Source organism: Aspergillus wentii (assembly GCF_001890725.1).
Source record: "Aspergillus wentii DTO 134E9 unplaced genomic scaffold ASPWEscaffold_4, whole genome shotgun sequence".
Classification (NCBI taxonomy): Eukaryota; Fungi; Ascomycota; class Eurotiomycetes; order Eurotiales; family Aspergillaceae; genus Aspergillus; species Aspergillus wentii.
Window position 1 is genome coordinate 1,148,520 of NW_024467835.1, and position 16,808 is coordinate 1,165,327.

General features: G+C 47.8%; 7 protein-coding genes across 7 annotated transcripts; 4 read left to right on the forward strand and 3 right to left on the reverse strand.

Moving 5' to 3' along the window:
• Window positions 1-8: 8 nt before the first annotated feature.
• On the reverse strand, window positions 9-865 carry ASPWEDRAFT_27736 (uncharacterized protein; the record flags this gene model as incomplete). The annotated part of the gene is made up of 2 exons (XM_040833031.1): window positions 9-603; window positions 771-865. The coding sequence occupies 2 exons, from the start codon at window positions 863-865 to the stop codon at window positions 9-11; spliced, it is 690 nt and encodes a 229-aa protein (XP_040688737.1).
• A 550-nt stretch (window positions 866-1,415) lies between these two features.
• ASPWEDRAFT_132887 (nitroreductase family protein) lies at window positions 1,416-2,479 on the reverse strand. The gene is made up of 4 exons (XM_040829297.1): window positions 2,016-2,479; window positions 1,891-1,969; window positions 1,811-1,846; window positions 1,416-1,765 (listed from the first exon to the last, which is right to left on the reverse strand). The coding sequence occupies exons 1-4, from the start codon at window positions 2,310-2,312 to the stop codon at window positions 1,563-1,565; spliced, it is 615 nt and encodes a 204-aa protein (XP_040688738.1). The 5' UTR covers window positions 2,313-2,479; the 3' UTR covers window positions 1,416-1,562.
• Window positions 2,480-2,777: 298 nt separating this feature from the next.
• On the forward strand, window positions 2,778-3,850 carry ASPWEDRAFT_40195 (uncharacterized protein). Its single transcript, XM_040835263.1, has one exon. It carries the CDS (start codon window positions 2,810-2,812, stop codon window positions 3,587-3,589), a length of 780 nt encoding a protein of 259 aa, XP_040688739.1. The 5' UTR covers window positions 2,778-2,809; the 3' UTR covers window positions 3,590-3,850.
• Window positions 3,826-5,731, forward strand: ASPWEDRAFT_109862 (putative GABA permease; the record flags this gene model as incomplete). Its single annotated transcript, XM_040828120.1, has 8 exons — window positions 3,826-3,930; window positions 3,977-4,047; window positions 4,089-4,112; window positions 4,156-4,249; window positions 4,286-4,373; window positions 4,418-4,815; window positions 4,875-5,204; window positions 5,252-5,731. The coding sequence occupies 8 exons, from the start codon at window positions 3,826-3,828 to the stop codon at window positions 5,729-5,731; spliced, it is 1,590 nt and encodes a 529-aa protein (XP_040688740.1).
• Window positions 5,732-10,793: 5,062 nt separating this feature from the next.
• ASPWEDRAFT_171893 (uncharacterized protein) lies at window positions 10,794-11,126 on the forward strand (the record flags this gene model as incomplete). The annotated part of the gene is made up of 2 exons (XM_040830863.1): window positions 10,794-10,921; window positions 10,967-11,126. The coding sequence occupies 2 exons, from the start codon at window positions 10,794-10,796 to the stop codon at window positions 11,124-11,126; spliced, it is 288 nt and encodes a 95-aa protein (XP_040688741.1).
• Window positions 11,127-12,895: 1,769 nt separating this feature from the next.
• Window positions 12,896-14,109, forward strand: ASPWEDRAFT_40203 (NADH:flavin oxidoreductase/NADH oxidase). Its single transcript, XM_040835264.1, has one exon. The coding sequence runs from the start codon at window positions 12,905-12,907 to the stop codon at window positions 13,985-13,987; it is 1,083 nt and encodes a 360-aa protein (XP_040688742.1). The 5' UTR covers window positions 12,896-12,904; the 3' UTR covers window positions 13,988-14,109.
• Window positions 14,110-14,176: 67 nt separating this feature from the next.
• On the reverse strand, window positions 14,177-15,961 carry ASPWEDRAFT_739939 (uncharacterized protein). The gene is made up of 5 exons (XM_040839424.1): window positions 15,828-15,961; window positions 15,602-15,707; window positions 14,943-15,572; window positions 14,500-14,892; window positions 14,177-14,450 (listed from the first exon to the last, which is right to left on the reverse strand). The coding sequence occupies exons 1-5, from the start codon at window positions 15,906-15,908 to the stop codon at window positions 14,341-14,343; spliced, it is 1,320 nt and encodes a 439-aa protein (XP_040688743.1). The 5' UTR covers window positions 15,909-15,961; the 3' UTR covers window positions 14,177-14,340.
• Window positions 15,962-16,808: the final 847 nt, after the last annotated feature.

The window sequence follows — 16,808 nt, forward strand, 5'->3', positions numbered from 1 at the left end:
TTCAACATCTAAATCTTTGCCATGCGTTTCACATTCGTTGAGCGATGCAAGATTGCGCTCAAATCTCTGGCAAACTCTTCTGGATACGGGATATAGCCAGTATGTCCCCCCACAATGCGGCTGACCGGGCATTCAATGGCCTTTGCTAAAGCGATGATCGGCTCGGCCGTCGCTGTCGTCTTGGTCAATTCCCCGGCGACTAGGCAGATCTTGCCCCTACAGCCTTTCAGGAATTCCGTAGGCGTTTTATACGCAAGGATAGCCTCGATCTCGCAGTCGAAAAAGAACGGGAATCCCTCGATCACCATCGCCACCAATTGTTGATAATCGGCTGAAGCTCGGATGCCCTCCCGATCAGACTCAGATGTGACCATTGGTAGGAAGGCTTGACTGGCTGCCGCGGCTCCCGATGAGCGATAGATATCAACCACCCGCCGAGAATTCGCAGGCTCTTTGCTGTCCGAACCGAGCATGTCGAACAAGATGGGATCATGCAAAACCAGTTTTCGCACTAGACCTGGATACAGACGGAGCAGCTCAATGGCAGGGGCGGAACCATTGGAAGAGGCAAAGACGAGGATGGGTCGGTTTCCGGCAACTTGTCTGATGAGAGCGGCAGTATCATGGGCGTTTCTATGATCAGGTCTGGCCATTTTGTCGATGGAGCTGGTTTGGAGCTGCGCAGAAATCCGCGGCGATCGAATGTGATGACGGTGAATTCGGCTGCCAGGCATTCGGCTTCCTTTTCGTATGGGATGCTCATTCCATACGCTCCAGGGATGAGGATGAGAAAAGGGCCCTTTCCTCGGACTTCGTAGTAGATGTCCACGCCATTACGCGTGATGATACCGGGGGTGACTGTCATGGTAGTAGAATTGGATGAGGAATGGTATACACAGTATTGGGCTCCAATAACGATACTATATGGCTATATCCTACTGAAAGGGGATATACACATTTTAATATCATTCACGTATGCTTGGTCACACCGACACTTTTTATGATTGAAGCTGTCAGACTAATCTACAATCATGCAGCCCCAGATATCTATATATACAAACAGGATCTGTATAGTACAGACTATTAATAGGTCATGAGTCTTTCTGTACGTTTGAGGTAATATGTGATGAAACATTGCATATATGGCAGACATACAACTAGTGCTGCACTGCAGTAATTATAGCCACAAATACATTCATCCCGGCGCTATTCATTGAATGTCACCTATTAACCACCCACCCTAAGAATCCAATATTGAAAACGTGCACGATTGCCTTGTTCTAGGCTCCGCAATGGACTAAGTACAATGCCCATCCTCTTTCCCGCCTTCAAGTATGATTTCCGAGTAAGCCTTATAGCCTGCAGTATTATCAACTCTATCATTATATTATTATAATTAGAGATCATTTATAATCGTATACAGCCGCCAGTTCACATTCTAAACAGCGTGAGGTTACCTATTTCCAGGCAGCCTATCTAACTCATCTAACCGAATAAAAAAATAAAATAATAAAAATCATAAAATCCAACCCTCAGACCGTCAACAATCACCAATACCATTCTTACTTTCCATGCACAAATAGTCTCTGGCTGAGTGGTTCGAAAGTCTTTTCTTTCGGAGGACCAACGGGCTTCCCAAAGACCAACTGTGCCTTGAGGTTCCATTCTTTGGGAACGTTCCAGTGTTTGGATACAGGTTCATCCAGCATTGGGCTGTAGTGTTGCAGGTTGCAGCCCAGGCCTTCTGCTTCGAGGAGTGTCCATACTACAAGATCAGTATTTATCGCTGATAGGGGCTGGCAGTACTCACAGGCAAACTGGTGCATTCCGCTGGAATGATTGGACCCTGTATACATTAGCATCGAACACAATGATGCTGAAAGAACATACACTCAGGAAACTTATCCTTGAGCATCGGCCACTTTTCGGCCAACGGCTCAAACGGAGCATGATCTTCATAGAACAAGATCTAAACAGTCAGTATATATCCTAGTTTAAATAAAAAGAGAACGCACAGTGCCGTATCCCGCCCGAAACAATTCAATGCGCGGTTTATACAACTTTTGAAACAGCTCCGCCGGAACAGTCGAACTGGCTACTTCGCGCGCAACGTCCCATAGCTTTTGATGCTCGTCTTTGAGGAGCACAACGACACGAGACGTCTGCGTGTTGAATGAGCTGGGTGTGTGGGTGATGACTTCGGTGAGAATTTCCTCCAGACGAGAGTCGGGAATGGTGGATTCGTTGGTGAGGGCGTAGATGGAGCGGCGACCCTTGATGCCGTCGATGATGGCGTTTGCTGTAGTAGACATGTTGACTCGTTTATAGATAGAACAGATGTTTGATTGTTGAATGATGGATTTGTTGGTGAGAATCTCTGTTTATGTAGATGTCGATGTCGGCGTCGGCGATTAACATGCCGACATACGAGTCAGTCGGTATAGCGGCAATGATGGGGGCCGTTTGTACTGCCGTTAGTAATTGGAGATAATGAGCTTGATTGTGCTATCCCCACTACAGTGACACAGCCTCATCCTTCGTGAAAGGCTAGTTGTCTCACCTCATTTGAGAATCTCGGTACACCGACCTCGATGGCCGACCGAGGGTTGATAATAAATTGGTAATTGTATTCGCTGCTTGGTTTGATAAGATGGAATTATTATCAATCAACAGGGGGAGTAGAGGTATAAATAGATAAGGTTTGTGGTTCCATGGTACTAAACACCACATGTCAAAGTCAATATGACGACATTGAAAGACTACCTGACTATATCCAAGACTGTGGCTGTAGAATATACTATCTGCAACGATGCAGCAGCCACAGAATATATTATCCAGTCTAGTAGACTGCCCATCTATCGAATGGACCAGTTTCGACAACCTGAGCGTCGCAGCAAGATCAATACTCGGCAACCTCCTCACTTCAAACGAAAGCGGTAATCAGTTTCTCATCCTCCACAACATCCCCAAACACGCCATCGATAGACTATTCGGCGAAGAACGCATTCTACAAGGAGTCGAATACAGATTCTCCTTTGAGGGTTCCACAGGCTTACTCAAGATAATACCCTCATATACACACAACTTCATAACCCGCAAACTCAGCGGAGAAATCGAGTGGATGGTCCGGTCCATGGGTGTTCCTGCTGATGACTATAATTTCGGCATGAGGTCAGCGCATTATGCCAACACCGATATCTCGACAGGAAAAGAGCCAGATGAGTGTTTCTTTCCTCGATCTAGAAGACCCGTTCATTATGAGTTTAGTGGGTGGCCTACGCTTGTTATTGAGGCTGGTGTGAATAAATCTTTGCCTAGACTGCGTGAAGCTGCGAGATGGTGGTTTGATAGTTCTAGTGGAGATGTTCGGATTGTTTTACTAGTAGGTGTTGATAAGATGAGAGAGGTTATTATTGAAAAGTGGCAGTTTGATGGTCAGCCTTATTGTGCACAGGTGGTGGTCATCAATCCTATATATATTACTGGACCTCTACTCCTTCATTTTCAACCCCTTATGGACCGACCGCCAGTCCGAAATGAGACGGACCTTGTCTTGGACACACAAGCTTTGAGGAACTGTGGACTTTAAAATACGAGGATTTCACAAAAGTACCCTAATCCCTGCAGTTTATATTAACCCATCCTCCTGTCCAACCAAATCACCAAATCAAATCATCCAGCCCCCACCCGAAGGATGCATATGCATGTATCACCAAATTATTGGACCACGTTAATCTTAACTCTCTTGGCTGGCAATTAATAATAACCTTTGAAGAGATTTATCCCTTTTCAAACATCTAAACAATAATTACCTGACTTACCATCATGGCGTGGTATGATTTCAAACGCCCAATCTCAGCACAGCAAGATGTTAGCGATGAGCGGGATAAAGCCTATCTGGAGAGACTGGGAAAGAGGAGTGTTCTCCAGGTATGCTTACGCCTGTCCTGATTATCTGGATGAGCTGATGATGTAGCGCAATTTCGGGATCTGGTCGATTCTGGGGTTCAGCTGTACGATTCTTTCGACGTGGGAGGGGTTATTTGCGTATGTCTCTTCTGGATCTGTGGATGGCGCTGATGATATAGGACATTCTTGATTCCTTTACAAAAGTAGGTTCTCAACCTGATGATTGAATTATGCTAACATCGTCAGTGGAGGCCCAGCAGGCGCCGTCTATGCGTATATCTTTGCCTGGACGGGAACGGCTGCTTCGTTTACTGTTCTGGCGGAGATGTCTTCTATGTATGTCTATCATTATCTTTATGATATAAGGTACTGATAGATAATTGCCCCAACATCCGGGGGACAATACCACTGGTGCGCTATGCTTGCACCTCTATCATCCATGAAATTCCTCAGCTACATCACAGGTATCTATACCCACCTCTGCCATATATCATCTACTAATCTTCAGGCTGGCTCACAATCATCGGCTGGCAAACCGCCTTTGCATCCGCCGCCTATCTCGCCGGCACAGAAATCCAAGGCGCTGCTATCCTCGCCCATGAAAATTACAACGCACAGCCATGGCATGGCACTCTGATCCTCTGGGCTGGATTACTCGTCGCCCTAGCAGGCAATCTAATCGGGGGCAAGTTTCTGCCTAGACTGGAAGTATTCATCCTCGGGATTCATGTTATAGGATTCTTCTGCATTCTCATTCCCATGACCGATCTGGCGGACCACAAGACAAGCCAGGAGGTGTTTCGGGACTTTCTGAATGATGGCGGTTTTCCATCACAGGGTCTGTCGTGGTGTATAGGCATGACCGGCTGTGTTTTTGCTTTTGCGGGTGGTGATGCTGCTGTTCATGTGTGCCCTCTTCCTACTCCCATCCTGTACAATAAGTACGTACTATACTAACAAGCCAGATGGCAGAAGAAGTCGCCAACGCATCCACCGCCATCCCCCGCGCCATCCTCCTCAGCGTTCTCATCAACGGCACCCTCGGCTTCACCATGCTCATCGCCGTACTCTTTTGCATGGGAAATGTCCAAGACGCGGTCGACAGTAAGACCGGGTATCCATTTATGGAAATCTTCTATCAAGCGACGCACTCTATCCCTGGTTCAGTGGCTATGATCTGCGTATTGTTGGTTATAGGTATCTGCTCGGTTATTGGGATGTTGGCGGCTACTTCGCGCCAGTTTTGGTCGTTTGCGAGGGATAGAGGCGTGCCTGGGTGGAGGGTTTGGAGTAGGGTAATTTATCCTGTACTTGATTGATGTGTGGATGCTGATGATGATAGGTATCGCCGAACTCGTCTATACCGATATACTCGGTCATACTGACAATGACCATTGCGTGTCTCCTCGGCCTCATCAATATCGGCTCTAGCGTTGCACTCAACGATATCCTCTCCATGGCCGTCTCGGGCCTCTACGCGTCCTACTTAACAGTCGCATCTCTCCTTCTCTACCGCCGTATTAAAGGTGATATATCAATCTACGACACAAACGATACATCACCCATGAACGTTCCCGGAGCGAGACTTGTCTGGGGTCCATTCCGCGTCCCGGGTATCTGGGGGATATTGCTGAATGGATATGCAGTTATCTATATGATTATCGTGGTTTTCTTTAGTTTTTGGCCTACAAGTATGCAGGTTGAGGTGGAGAGTATGAATTATAGTGTTGTTGGGACTGTGGGGACCGTTATTCTCGCGGTGGTTTATTATTTCATTAGAGCGAGGAGGGTTTATACGGGGCCTGTTGTGGAGGTTTTTTGATATAGATATACCAGATATATTCGTCTATCCAAAGCAATCATACTGCATTGCAATATACCACTTTCCTGAACCAAAGCCATCAAACGAGTATATCTTCAAATTAAACTATATCATATCCACCAACAAGACCATCAATTCAAACAATCAGGATAGATTTGTAGGCGATTGGCATCGTAGGTGTGTATGTTTATGGAGATGGCGTCCTCATACCAGTCTCCGGTCCATCTATCAGGCAGATCGATCATATATCCGGTTGATCTATATTCTTTATTTCGCACCAGCGTTCTATAGCGACCTTCAACACCTTCACAGTTTCCGCCCATCGGTTTCCTCTCCAAAGATATGGATGTCTTGGTCGACTCGCCTCTTCTTCAGCGTATGAAAGAGGTGTTTTGCCGTGTCTATCCATATCATAAGGACAGAATGATGAATCGTTCTGGTAAAGGAATTCAAGAACTTCAACAGTAACAGAGCCATGGATTGCCGCATGGTGAAGAATACCCCTTCCATCGGCATCTTTCGCTGAAATATCCACTTGTGCATTCATCAGGACGTCGAGAACTTGGTGCGCTTCCCTTGATGTACCAATGCATGGAGAACCCATGCTGATATGAGACAAATTTCTGTTCCTGCCATCTCTCCAAAATGGGTCCGCACCATTGTCTAGTAGAAGCTGGCAAATGGACGACTTTGTAATGAAATGAAAATTCCCAAGATAGAGACTCAATGGTGAGTTTCCCTTTGCATCTATTTCATCGATAGACGCCCCGTGATTGAGAAGGATGCGAACCATTTCGACAGAGCAGCAAGATGATGCCAGATGATTGTGTAATAATGATCGGCCTTTTTCATCCTTTTGCTGGCATATACCTGAATCGGAGTTGGATGACGTCAATATCAGCTCAGCTGCTTCGAATCTATCCGAATAGACGGCATATTGAAAGGGAGTCAGTCCTTCAGAGTCCATCATGGTGAGCGTAGCACCAGCAACAAGAAGTCTGGACACCATGGCAGTATTTCCTGCTCGACAGGCCAGATGTAAAGGCATTTTGCCTTTCTCCTCGCGAGTGTTTATATTGGCATTTTTATCTATCAACCTGGAAAGTTCATATGTCCTGCTGCCTTCATCGCTAGCCAAATGCAATGCAGACTGTCCTGACACATTCTGTATATCCACATTGACCTGTTCATCTGAAAGCAAAGCATCCAGGGTCTCTTTTCGAGTTTCATCGATGACGCGGTACGTCTCCATTGCTTCCTCTCCTTCGTAGTCGTCAATAAAGTCAGCCAAAGCTTCGATTCTCGATATGTCGTCGTCCCATGCATCCGGAGACAATCCAGGTTTAGTGGGCGTGTCGCGACGAACCGCTAGATGCAACGGAGTCTCGCCACGCTGACAACGTGCATTCGGATTTGCTCCTTTGGAAAGAAGAAACTTTATCATTTCAGGTCGACCTGTTAATGCTGCAAAATGCAACGGAGTAAGCCCAACGGCATCTGGCACTTGAGGTGAGTATTCCCTGTTTTGTGATAGTGTATAGATCGTTCGACCACCCTCCATCCTCCCATCCCAAACCTTTCTGTCACACCCTATATTTATATCAACTCCATATTGAAGCAGGATATTGGCTATATCTTCATTTTGAACTCGAACTGCGTAATGGAGTGGTGTCATATTATCCACATCACATACATCAGTACGAACGCCTTGCGACAGAAGGTGACCCGTAAGCTGAATGCCATCGCCTTTCGCTGTGATTATTGTCAGATGCAGCGCATTCCGATTCTTATAGTCCAGAGTATTGACTGCAGCTCTACCATCCAACAGCAGCTCAACTGACCGTAGTTTTGCGTTCTTTGCTGCAGTCAAAAATGGCGTGAGTCCCTCTTTATCTTTGAGTTCCAGGTGTGGTCTGTGTTTCAATAGAGTATGTATCATATGCTCATCGCAATCGCTTGCAGCATAATGTAATGCCGTTCTCCCATTAGTGTCCGCCATGTTGATATCTGAACCCTTCTGCAAAAGAAGCTCAACCGTTTCTGTCTGCGAGCCTTTGACAGCCCAATGCAATGCAGTCTGGCCATGACTGTCTTGATCATTGCAATTCGCGAGTTGCCCCAGTAGCTGAGGTATACTTCTGTTCAAACCGAAGTGTGCTGCGGGATGTATTGCAATGATCCAAGTGGGAATTAGACCCAGACTTCCAGAAAATAAAGGCTGGATAGAGCTAGCAAGCGCTGGACTGCTCTGCAGGAATGAAACCACCAGTTCTTCAACCTTCGAGTAGGCATCCCGTGCATGATATCCCCAGTGTCGAGCAGCGTAGTCATAAAGCGGACTCCCTGTCAGCCGTTCCGTGAGCTCCCCCCAGGAAGTGCACACCCTGACAGCAAATTGATTATATGAAAGATATTTGATACACACTTGAGCCAAATATAAGTGTGCATCAGGAAACCAAGTTGTCCAAGTACGCTCCAAGTATTCGTGGGTTGTGTAGTGGACCAGTCGAATGACATCACTTTCTTTGTCCACGGCGACCAGACCAGCACAAACTGAGATGATAAGATCCAAGGGAGAAATATTATCCTCATCCAGGCTGTTACATTCCATTTCAACAGCCAGGGCATGTTGAAGCTCAACCGTATTGAGAGGTCGTCGGGAAAATGTCATCCATATCAAGACCCTATTTGCCAGTTCCTTGAAGTTGGTACTCTGACTTTCGATTCTTCCCAGCAGCTGATCATAAGCATGATCGTATGCATCCGATCCTGAAGGAAGATGTCGAAGAGCAACTTCAAATTGTTTGGTTGAAGTCTTTGTCTTGAAAAAATCCACATATAGCTTTGCGAGAAGGAACCTACAGCTGTCAGCGTTATATCAATCAAGATTCATTCAAACTCACATTCCATCCACGGATTTTGTTATTTTGTTAATATCGGTATCTGGAGGATCTTTTTCCGCTGATACAAAGAAGGGGAGCTCCTCTAATTGTTCTTTGAGATAATTCCCCACATCGCCCGAATCCGCACGTATTTCTAAGGATGGCTTCCCACCCAATGCCGCAATGATATCGGGCAGACACCTGGATGTGATAAGGATATTGATATTGACATTGACTTGTTTCTGGAGCTTGAAAATCTCGGTTATCAACCCGCCTCGAGAAGAGAATTCATCTAACGCGTCGATGATGATGAAGCCTTTGTCGAAAAGACTAGCAGTCGAAACTAGGAGTCGTCGTATATCTTCGATAGACTTTGATTCACCTTTTCTTTTCTGGATTATTTTAATATCTTCAGGTATGGATGGCAATCGACACGCAAACTGCTTCAGTATGTTTGCCATGAAACCCTCAACACTTTGCTCATGACCACGGCGAAAATCGCAGTATAAATACGCGATTCCAACCGAGTGAACATCTTGATACCGTAGTTCCAAGTCCTCAACTACCATGGAGGTGAGAATTGTCTTACCGGCACCAGGAATACCAGGACAGAACAAGGTCTGTTTGGAATTTTCAGTCCAGGTTCGAAAGTCGGGAGATTCAAGGAACCACTTTCCGGTGCCTGCTTGTCGTCGACGAATATAGTCGGCCTGTTGTGTCGCAAAATTCACCGAGGACAGCCAGTTGAGAGTTTCCTGTCTTTCTGCTTCATCTTTGCGTCGCGTCAACCTTATCAACGATCTCTTAATGACACGCCCATCAAAATTATTCAAAAGAAGGATATTGCTGGTAATCCGGTGCCTGAGATCCCGAATTTCAACCGGGTTCCACTTGAATCGTCTCAAAACTGCTATGGCTGATTTTTCCCCCAGCCCTTTGTACTTTTTGAGGGTATTCTGTACATCGTGAAGGGTGTTTTTGCAGCAGTCTGCAATTTTCTGCAACTCTGCCTTTTGTTTACTGTCAATTTCCCGATCAGAGAGCTCGACCCCGAGATATTCGAGTATTTTCACAAGGATTTGGAATCTATAAACATCAGCAATGCTCATATCGAAGCAGAATAATAATACTCTTCGGAAATAGCCTTGAATTGGCTCGGGGCGCCGACAAAGTCGTCTAGGATCTTCTTCCCCAGCTGAATGACGGCAACGAAATCGCCGATGCCGAACCCGAAGCTCATTCTCGATATGGCAGCAGAGAATAAGCACGATAGTAGTTGAACTCCTAGATAAAAAGGTGCTGGTAGGCACGAGGACGATGGTTAGAGGGAAGAAGTCAGCCTGAAGTCGAGATAGAGGAGGTGCTCGCAGCCTTGTCACATGAGATGGGTTTTCCACAGCCAATGGTAGTCATTTTATATATCACAGCCTCAACCCATTCTCCCACTTTCATTAATGGTCACTCTAAATGCAGTCAGAATTAACTGGATATATGAATGAATAACCCTGAATCTGAACAACTCCCACAACGTGACTATCATTGCTTGGGCATTACCCTCATGTCTATACCCTATTATGTAGTAAGCTCTGGCATTGATCAGTAACTGTTGATTTCGAATCAACAGGTCTGAAGATCATTTCCTAACAGCGTCAAAGTATTCCAAGTCTCCGTATGATGGTCTCTGATTGGACAACTCATTATCACCACCGAGACTATGTGTCGATCCATACTGATTCTATACAGACGCCCATCCTAGTTTGTGTCTCGGCCTCGACCTTATGCAGGATACTCAGCCTGATCACAGCAAGCTAAGCTGGCCTTCTTCCTTTTCACCCCCTCATTTTCCACTCTACAACCCATGCTGACTCTCCCAACATGATGTCCTTTCCTCAAGCACAATATTCTGCCCCGATTCTCATATTCACCACGTTACTATGTACCGCTGCGTTTGCCTTTCTGGTCAAAGCTCTTCTGGGCGCTGAATGTTCAACTGGCAACTGTTCTGAATTCAACCCCAATATAGCCTCATGATAATTTCAAGAGCTCTAATTTTGTATCAATAACCTTATTCAATACTAAGAATTGTCACTGGGGCAATTGCAGTTTATACGATTAATGGGACATTCCGGGGATACTCTTCTGTGGAATTTTCGCAAGTCAACACCGTCAATACTCGCATCATGTCCACGGCACTGGCAAACACAAAGGATCTCAACCCGGTCAAAATGGCCCAGATGCTGGAGACCACCAGTTTTGAGGAAATGTTTCGCAAGGTCACCGTCTCCCTTAGGAGTTCCTGTCTACTGCAGTATGTCATTCATACCTTCTTCCATACATTTCTAACATTGAATAGATCTAATCTATCCGTCGCAAACCCCCCGCGTGTAAAGGTGACCATGTCCTCTGACCGCACCGTCTACGCCTATTCAGTATCTATCCTCTGGTCCGCATACGGCATTTTCATCGGCGCGACTTTGAGCATGCCCTCATGGACATGTTTGCCTTCATGCTGAATCACGGCCCATACAGCACCAAGTTCTCAAGTCTCTTCGGTGCCATCTAGTACGCATCGATATCGACTGAACTCAAAGCCGAAGACTGCAGTGGCAAGGATCCGCCCCCGGGCATATAGCGTCAGCAGATATCTCCTTCCAGACTCAGAGTGACGTTCAAAAGGAGATGATCGGCGAAGGACAATATCAGCAGATTGAAAGCGTCATTCCAGATGAAATGAGGGTATTGCCAGAGCCGTTGAGGGGCCTGTCTTGCCGTTTCAGAGGCAATATATAGTATACTTTTATGCATGGCAGACTAACCCATATCCGGTATGGGCAGGAGGTGGGGCGGTGGGGCAGATCAACCCTTTAAGATCAAATCTTGCCGATCGAACAACACCGGGTCTTTCCGAATGGATCACACGTAGAAAAGCTCTCTCGACGTATCGCCAGGCTGGACTGGATCTAGTAATGATGGGCTGCATGTACATACCGCATTTTGGGCGTGGGAAAAAGGCATCATCTGGAGTTTCAGTAGGTCATTGTCGGTCTCTCACACTTCCATGGGTGTTGCAGAGCTCCCGGGAAATGTAGCTCTCTTTAGCTGCTTAGTCAGAATCAGTGAGTGCAATATATATGATTCTATTCAAGGTTGACCAGACTCACAGGGGAGATCGATGTGCTCGCCAAACCTCGGCTGGATATGGAACCCCTTGAACGGGAATGTCGATATACCATACTTGACGGATATTTTTGGCAATGAGAATGCCGCAGGAGTTTCAAGAAATGCGCTCCAGCGCGCAGTGACACCATTGCGCGGTCCGAACTGAAACCACTCCACTTCAAATCAACGTCGGTCTACCGGTTTGTGGACCAGGAGACATATGTCACTTGTTAGAGATCCCGTGTTCTCATTATTTTCGGGCCATATCGTCAGACTTTGATAGCCGCCGGAGAGATAGACATGAATAAGCTGTCGATTTCCTGTGGCTGCCGAGGTACGAAATTCGGTGGCGGAGATGGGAAAATGTTTCCGTGCTTGATAATACCGGTGTAGGTCAACGCCCAACCGGCGCTTTTCAGATTGTGCAAGAGTCGGGTCTCCTGAAGGGCTTGGCGGAGTAGACTCAGCCACGTGGTGAGCCCTGACTCTCAGATATTCTCTATACACGAGACAAAGGTGGCGACTGCATGCAGCAATAAACTTTTCCACGGCATCTGCCGACGGGATCTGCCAAATCCCGGATCTGCCGGAGCCATTCGGAGGCGAATTGGACCGACTGTCGGGCGTAGTTTATTCGGAGACTTTTGGAAGGCTGATTGGGTTCTGACAAAGATGGATATACTGCAGAAACTGTAGTTTGAAATCAATGTTCTAACCAGCTCAATTACTGTCCGAAAATTAGCAATCATCGGTCCAATAACCTCCATGTAGCGTTGCAATTTTATCACAACGATATATAAACCACATTCTATCCCAGTATACAGTTCCTCTCCATCAAATCATCAATCTCATTACCCACTATTCTATACCCTAAACAATAATATACGAAAGCAACACCATGACTTGGCCTGATGTCCCCGTCAAGCCCGCCGAGGGCGTCTCCTTCTTCACTCCTGCCCAGAGCCCCCCAGCTGGAACTGCTCGCAACCCCCAGACAAGTGGAAAGGCCATCCCCAAGCTTTTCCAGCCTCTAACTGTCAGAGGCCAGACTTTCCAGAACCGCCTCGGTGTGAGTGGTCCCTTGTACCGTTTACCGACAAACCATACTAACCATAAGGTACAGCTCGCTCCCATGTGCCAATATAGTGCTGATGATGGCCACATGACACCCTGGCACGTCGCCCACTACGGTGGAATCGCCCAGCGCGGCCCTGGACTGATGATCATCGAGGCGACTGGCGTTCTCCCCGAGGGCCGCATCACACCCGGCTGTGTCGGTCTGTGGAAGGACTCGCAGATCGCAACCCTCAAGCAGATTGTTGAATTCGCCCACAGTCAGGGCCAGAAGATCGGTATCCAGCTCGCCCATGCGGGTCGGAAGGCCTCCACCGTCGCGCCCTGGCTGGGTGGTGTCACCGCTACCAACGCCGTCGGTGGATGGGTGGATAACGTCAAGGCCCCCAGCGCGATCCCCTTCGGCCCTACCGACATCGTCCCCAAGGCCATGACCGCAGACGACATCCAGGAACTCAAAGACGCCTGGGTTGCTGCCACCAAGCGGGCCCTCGCTGCCGGTGTCGACTTTATCGAGATCCACAACGCCCACGGCTACCTCCTTTCGTCGTTCCTCTCTCCCTCCTCCAACCACCGCACCGACCAATACGGCGGCAGCTTCGAGAACCGCATTCGCCTCTCCCTCGAAGTCGCCCAGTTAACCCGCGACACCGTCGGCCCTAACCTCCCCGTCTTCCTGCGCGTCTCCGCCACCGACTGGCTGGACAGCCCAACCGAGCACGGCTGGAAATCCGAAGACACGGTCGAGTTCGCCCGCGCCCTCGCCGCCCAGGGCGCAATCGACCTCATCGACATCAGCACCGGTGGCGTCCACAGCTCCCAAAAGGTCAAAGCCGGCCCTGCCTTCCAGGTTCCCTTCGCGGCGGCCGTTAAAAAGGCCGTCGGCGATAAGCTCCTCGTCGCTGCAGTCGGCATGATCAACCACGGTGATCTGGCTGACAAGATCCTCACCGAGAACGACCTCGATGTTATTCTTGTTGGACGGGCGTTCCAGCGTGATACCGGTCTTGCCTGGCACTTTGCCAAGGACTTGGATGTGGAGATTTCCATGGCTGCACAGATTCGGTGGGGGTTTACCAGCTTCCGGAATGCGTCGGAGTATATTCAGCCTAACTCGATGAAGGCGTCGATTTTTGATTAGATTGTTTTCTTTCATCATGCATTGACTAAAGCAATTATTATAGAATTATAGGGAGAGATAGAGATAGACCCTCAGCATAATTAATTTTTTTGCTCGTTCAAAACTACATTTTAATACTAGAAACATAATAGTGGAATAGCTTTAAAAGTGACAAATTAGGAATGTCATTTTATGTTCACAACGTGACGCCTTTTTTCACACTTTCCAACTGTATTCATTTCCATATCATGCTATATGCTATAGATAAACTGCACTTCCTCCCCTTGAATTGCTCCTACTGCCACTCAATCAGCCACTGGCCATACATCGTCAATCATATGTCCCCCTATATGCTAATCGATACATCAACCCATTCAGGCACGCTGTCCCCAGCAGTCGCAAAGCTTGTCCAGGCGGTAAGTAAAGACATAGGTGGGGTAGGCGCTCTTGAAGAACTCCATATCAATGGTCACCGTCTTGGTTTCTGCAAAGGATGTTAGATATTTCCAGTACACATGAGTCAAAGTACTTACCCTTAGGGATAATGAAAGAACCCCAGAAACCCTCATGGGTGATACCATTGATAGCGCCAGCAGCGTAGTCACCGACGTAGGCATTGACAATGTGCTTTGTGTTGTACTTGTCGTCGCCCAGGGTCAATCGGCTGTGCGTCTTACCGACTTCCTCGCCATCAGCGAGAATCGTGTACTGCTCGGTGGCGATTGAAGTATCCTGCACGGTGAAAACAAGGTCGAAGTCGTAGTCGCTGACATCAAAGTCCTTCGTGGGGGCAGGTTCCGTCACAGCATCGTTGGTCCAGGTTTTCACCTCGTCGCTGACGCATGGTGTGTCTTTGGAGCAGGCTCCGAAGAACTGGATATCGGCGCCCTTGGAGGACTTGTAGAATACATCCTTGACCGGGGTTCCTACAGCCAGTTAGTTGGGGTGTTTACGTCAATTCAGGTGTCGAACGTACCGCCGGGAATCAAGTATCCTGTTCCAGATGCATCTGGCTGGGCCTTCTTGTTGTTGACATAGATATCAAGGTCATCGTCAGGGAAGGTCGTCACCCACGTATCGAATGGGTACTTGTCAGTCGGGGCGAGAGTATTTGGCTTGGGCAACTGTTTGTGGCCAGAGCTTGTCGAGGATAGATGATCTCTAGGTGCGTTGAGCTCCAAGGGAAGCCACTGGCAGGGCGAATCGCAGGTGTCAGGTTCCGGGTCAGGCTTGGGATCTGGCTTGGGACCTGGCTTGTCACACCCATTCTTGATGATAATCTCGTAAAGGTCAATGGCCTGGTGGAGAATGGTGATGTAGTACTCAATAAACGCGTTCAGGGTGATGGTGTCGTGGACGAAACACTGGCCCAGAAGGGCACGAAGCAGGTTTTCCAGCCCGGCATCCTTGAGGTGGTGTCCACAGCTACTCGGCTCGAGAACTAAACACCAATCAATACGCATCTTCAAACAGGTGGGATGTGTCGTGCTCACTTGACTGGTAGTCTCCAGAAAACTCGATACTAGACCAGCTAGTGGACTGTAGACTTTCTCGATTTGGAGCTTGACATTCCAGCGGGCTTCGCGCAAGCTCCGTCCTGGAAGATCTGTACTTTGTCGCAGCAGACCCAGTCACCCGTCTTGGGATCCTCGTGTAGAGTGCTCTGGTCCTTGTCCGCTTCGCAGATGCTGGAAGTCTGGATACAGCCCCAGCCTCCAGCATTTTTCTGAGGGGTTTGGCCCTGTAGTTTATGAGCATCTCCTACTGCCACGCGTAGGCTACAAGTATACCTCTGGACTCGCAAATCGATTTCTGTTCTCGTCAGCATTGTTCTAATCTGTCTATGAATTGGGCCACTCACTATCTTTGCAGCAGGGGTCTCGGAAGCCGAAAGCGCCAAGGGGAGAGAGGTGAACAGCGCGAGAGCGCTCCAGTACTTCATGATGGGTGAATATTTTGTCTTCGAATTCTTGGGATTGGAAGTGTTGATTCTGGTCTTTCTTGCGGCAGCATGAACCCTCTATTTATGCCTCTTCAGACCTTGCGATCGTGGATCATGACATTGTCGTCCTCGTCCGGCCTCTCCGAGACCCGCACTTCAGCTGAAAGTCGTAGCTGAATCCATGTCCTCAGTTCGCGTAGATCCAATGTTCGAAAGATCCCAGACTCCTCGGCTGCGGAAAGTGACTGGTTGATGCTGTGCGAGACGCTGGACGGAGAAGCAGAGGTACATCGCCACGGTGTCTCAGATGGCATCGAGATGAATCTGTGGAGAAAGAAATCAGTGAGGATCAGCAGTAGTTCTTCGTGATTCTGCATATTTTTTGACGCGTGATGTCAACTTACAGGATTGGCATATTGACCTATTCGTGTCTGATTTGCTCGGCGAAGTTGACAGCTCGGAAGGATTTCTGACCACAGAAAAGGCAGCACCAACATGTCATGTAAGAAAGTTCCGGCAATCCGATGCAGATCGTGTTTTGGCGATTTCTTGAGTTGGACAAGGAAAAGCAATGGTGATGCCGCTTACCGAAAAGAGATAACGCATCCTAAGCTTAGTTGCAGATGGATTGCTCCACTGCCTCCGACATGGGGCAGAGCTGAACGATGCTCTCAATACATGGGTATACAGACTACAGAGGGTTCTTGACTTATTCCTGGTTTGAAGTATACAGACTATTACTTTGAGATCGTTTCATCCAGTATTGGCCAAGAATACTTGATAATGCCTGGTTGATATTGGATAGCGCTCGTGCAAGCCGTACGAAAATCACAAGGCAATCATGCATATCCCCACTTTACCCCGCCAGATTATTCCAGAATATCATTCCTCCTTTAGAGT

Bases quoted from the DNA above. Each gene is read 5' to 3' on its own strand.
- ASPWEDRAFT_132887 (XM_040829297.1), bottom strand. From the start codon at position 2,312: ATGTCTACTACAGCAAACGCCATCATCGACGGCATCAAGGGTCGCCGC. The intron at 1,970-2,015 runs GTGCGTTCTCTT...CTGACTGTTTAG, and splicing joins TTCGGGCGGGATACGGCACT to ATCTTGTTCTATGAAGATCA. The intron at 1,847-1,890 runs GTATGTTCTTTC...TAATGTATACAG, and splicing joins CAAGGATAAGTTTCCTGAGT to GGTCCAATCATTCCAGCGGA.
- ASPWEDRAFT_40195 (XM_040835263.1), top strand. From the start codon at position 2,810: ATGCAGCAGCCACAGAATATATTATCCAGTCTAGTAGACTGCCCATCT.
- ASPWEDRAFT_40203 (XM_040835264.1), top strand. From the start codon at position 12,905: ATGTGCCAATATAGTGCTGATGATGGCCACATGACACCCTGGCACGTC.
- ASPWEDRAFT_739939 (XM_040839424.1), bottom strand. From the start codon at position 15,908: ATGAAGTACTGGAGCGCTCTCGCGCTGTTCACCTCTCTCCCCTTGGCG. The intron at 15,573-15,601 runs GTGACTGGGTCT...GACAAAGTACAG, and splicing joins ACACGAGGATCCCAAGACGG to ATCTTCCAGGACGGAGCTTG. The intron at 14,893-14,942 runs GTACGTTCGACA...AACTGGCTGTAG, and splicing joins AGGATACTTGATTCCCGGCG to GAACCCCGGTCAAGGATGTA.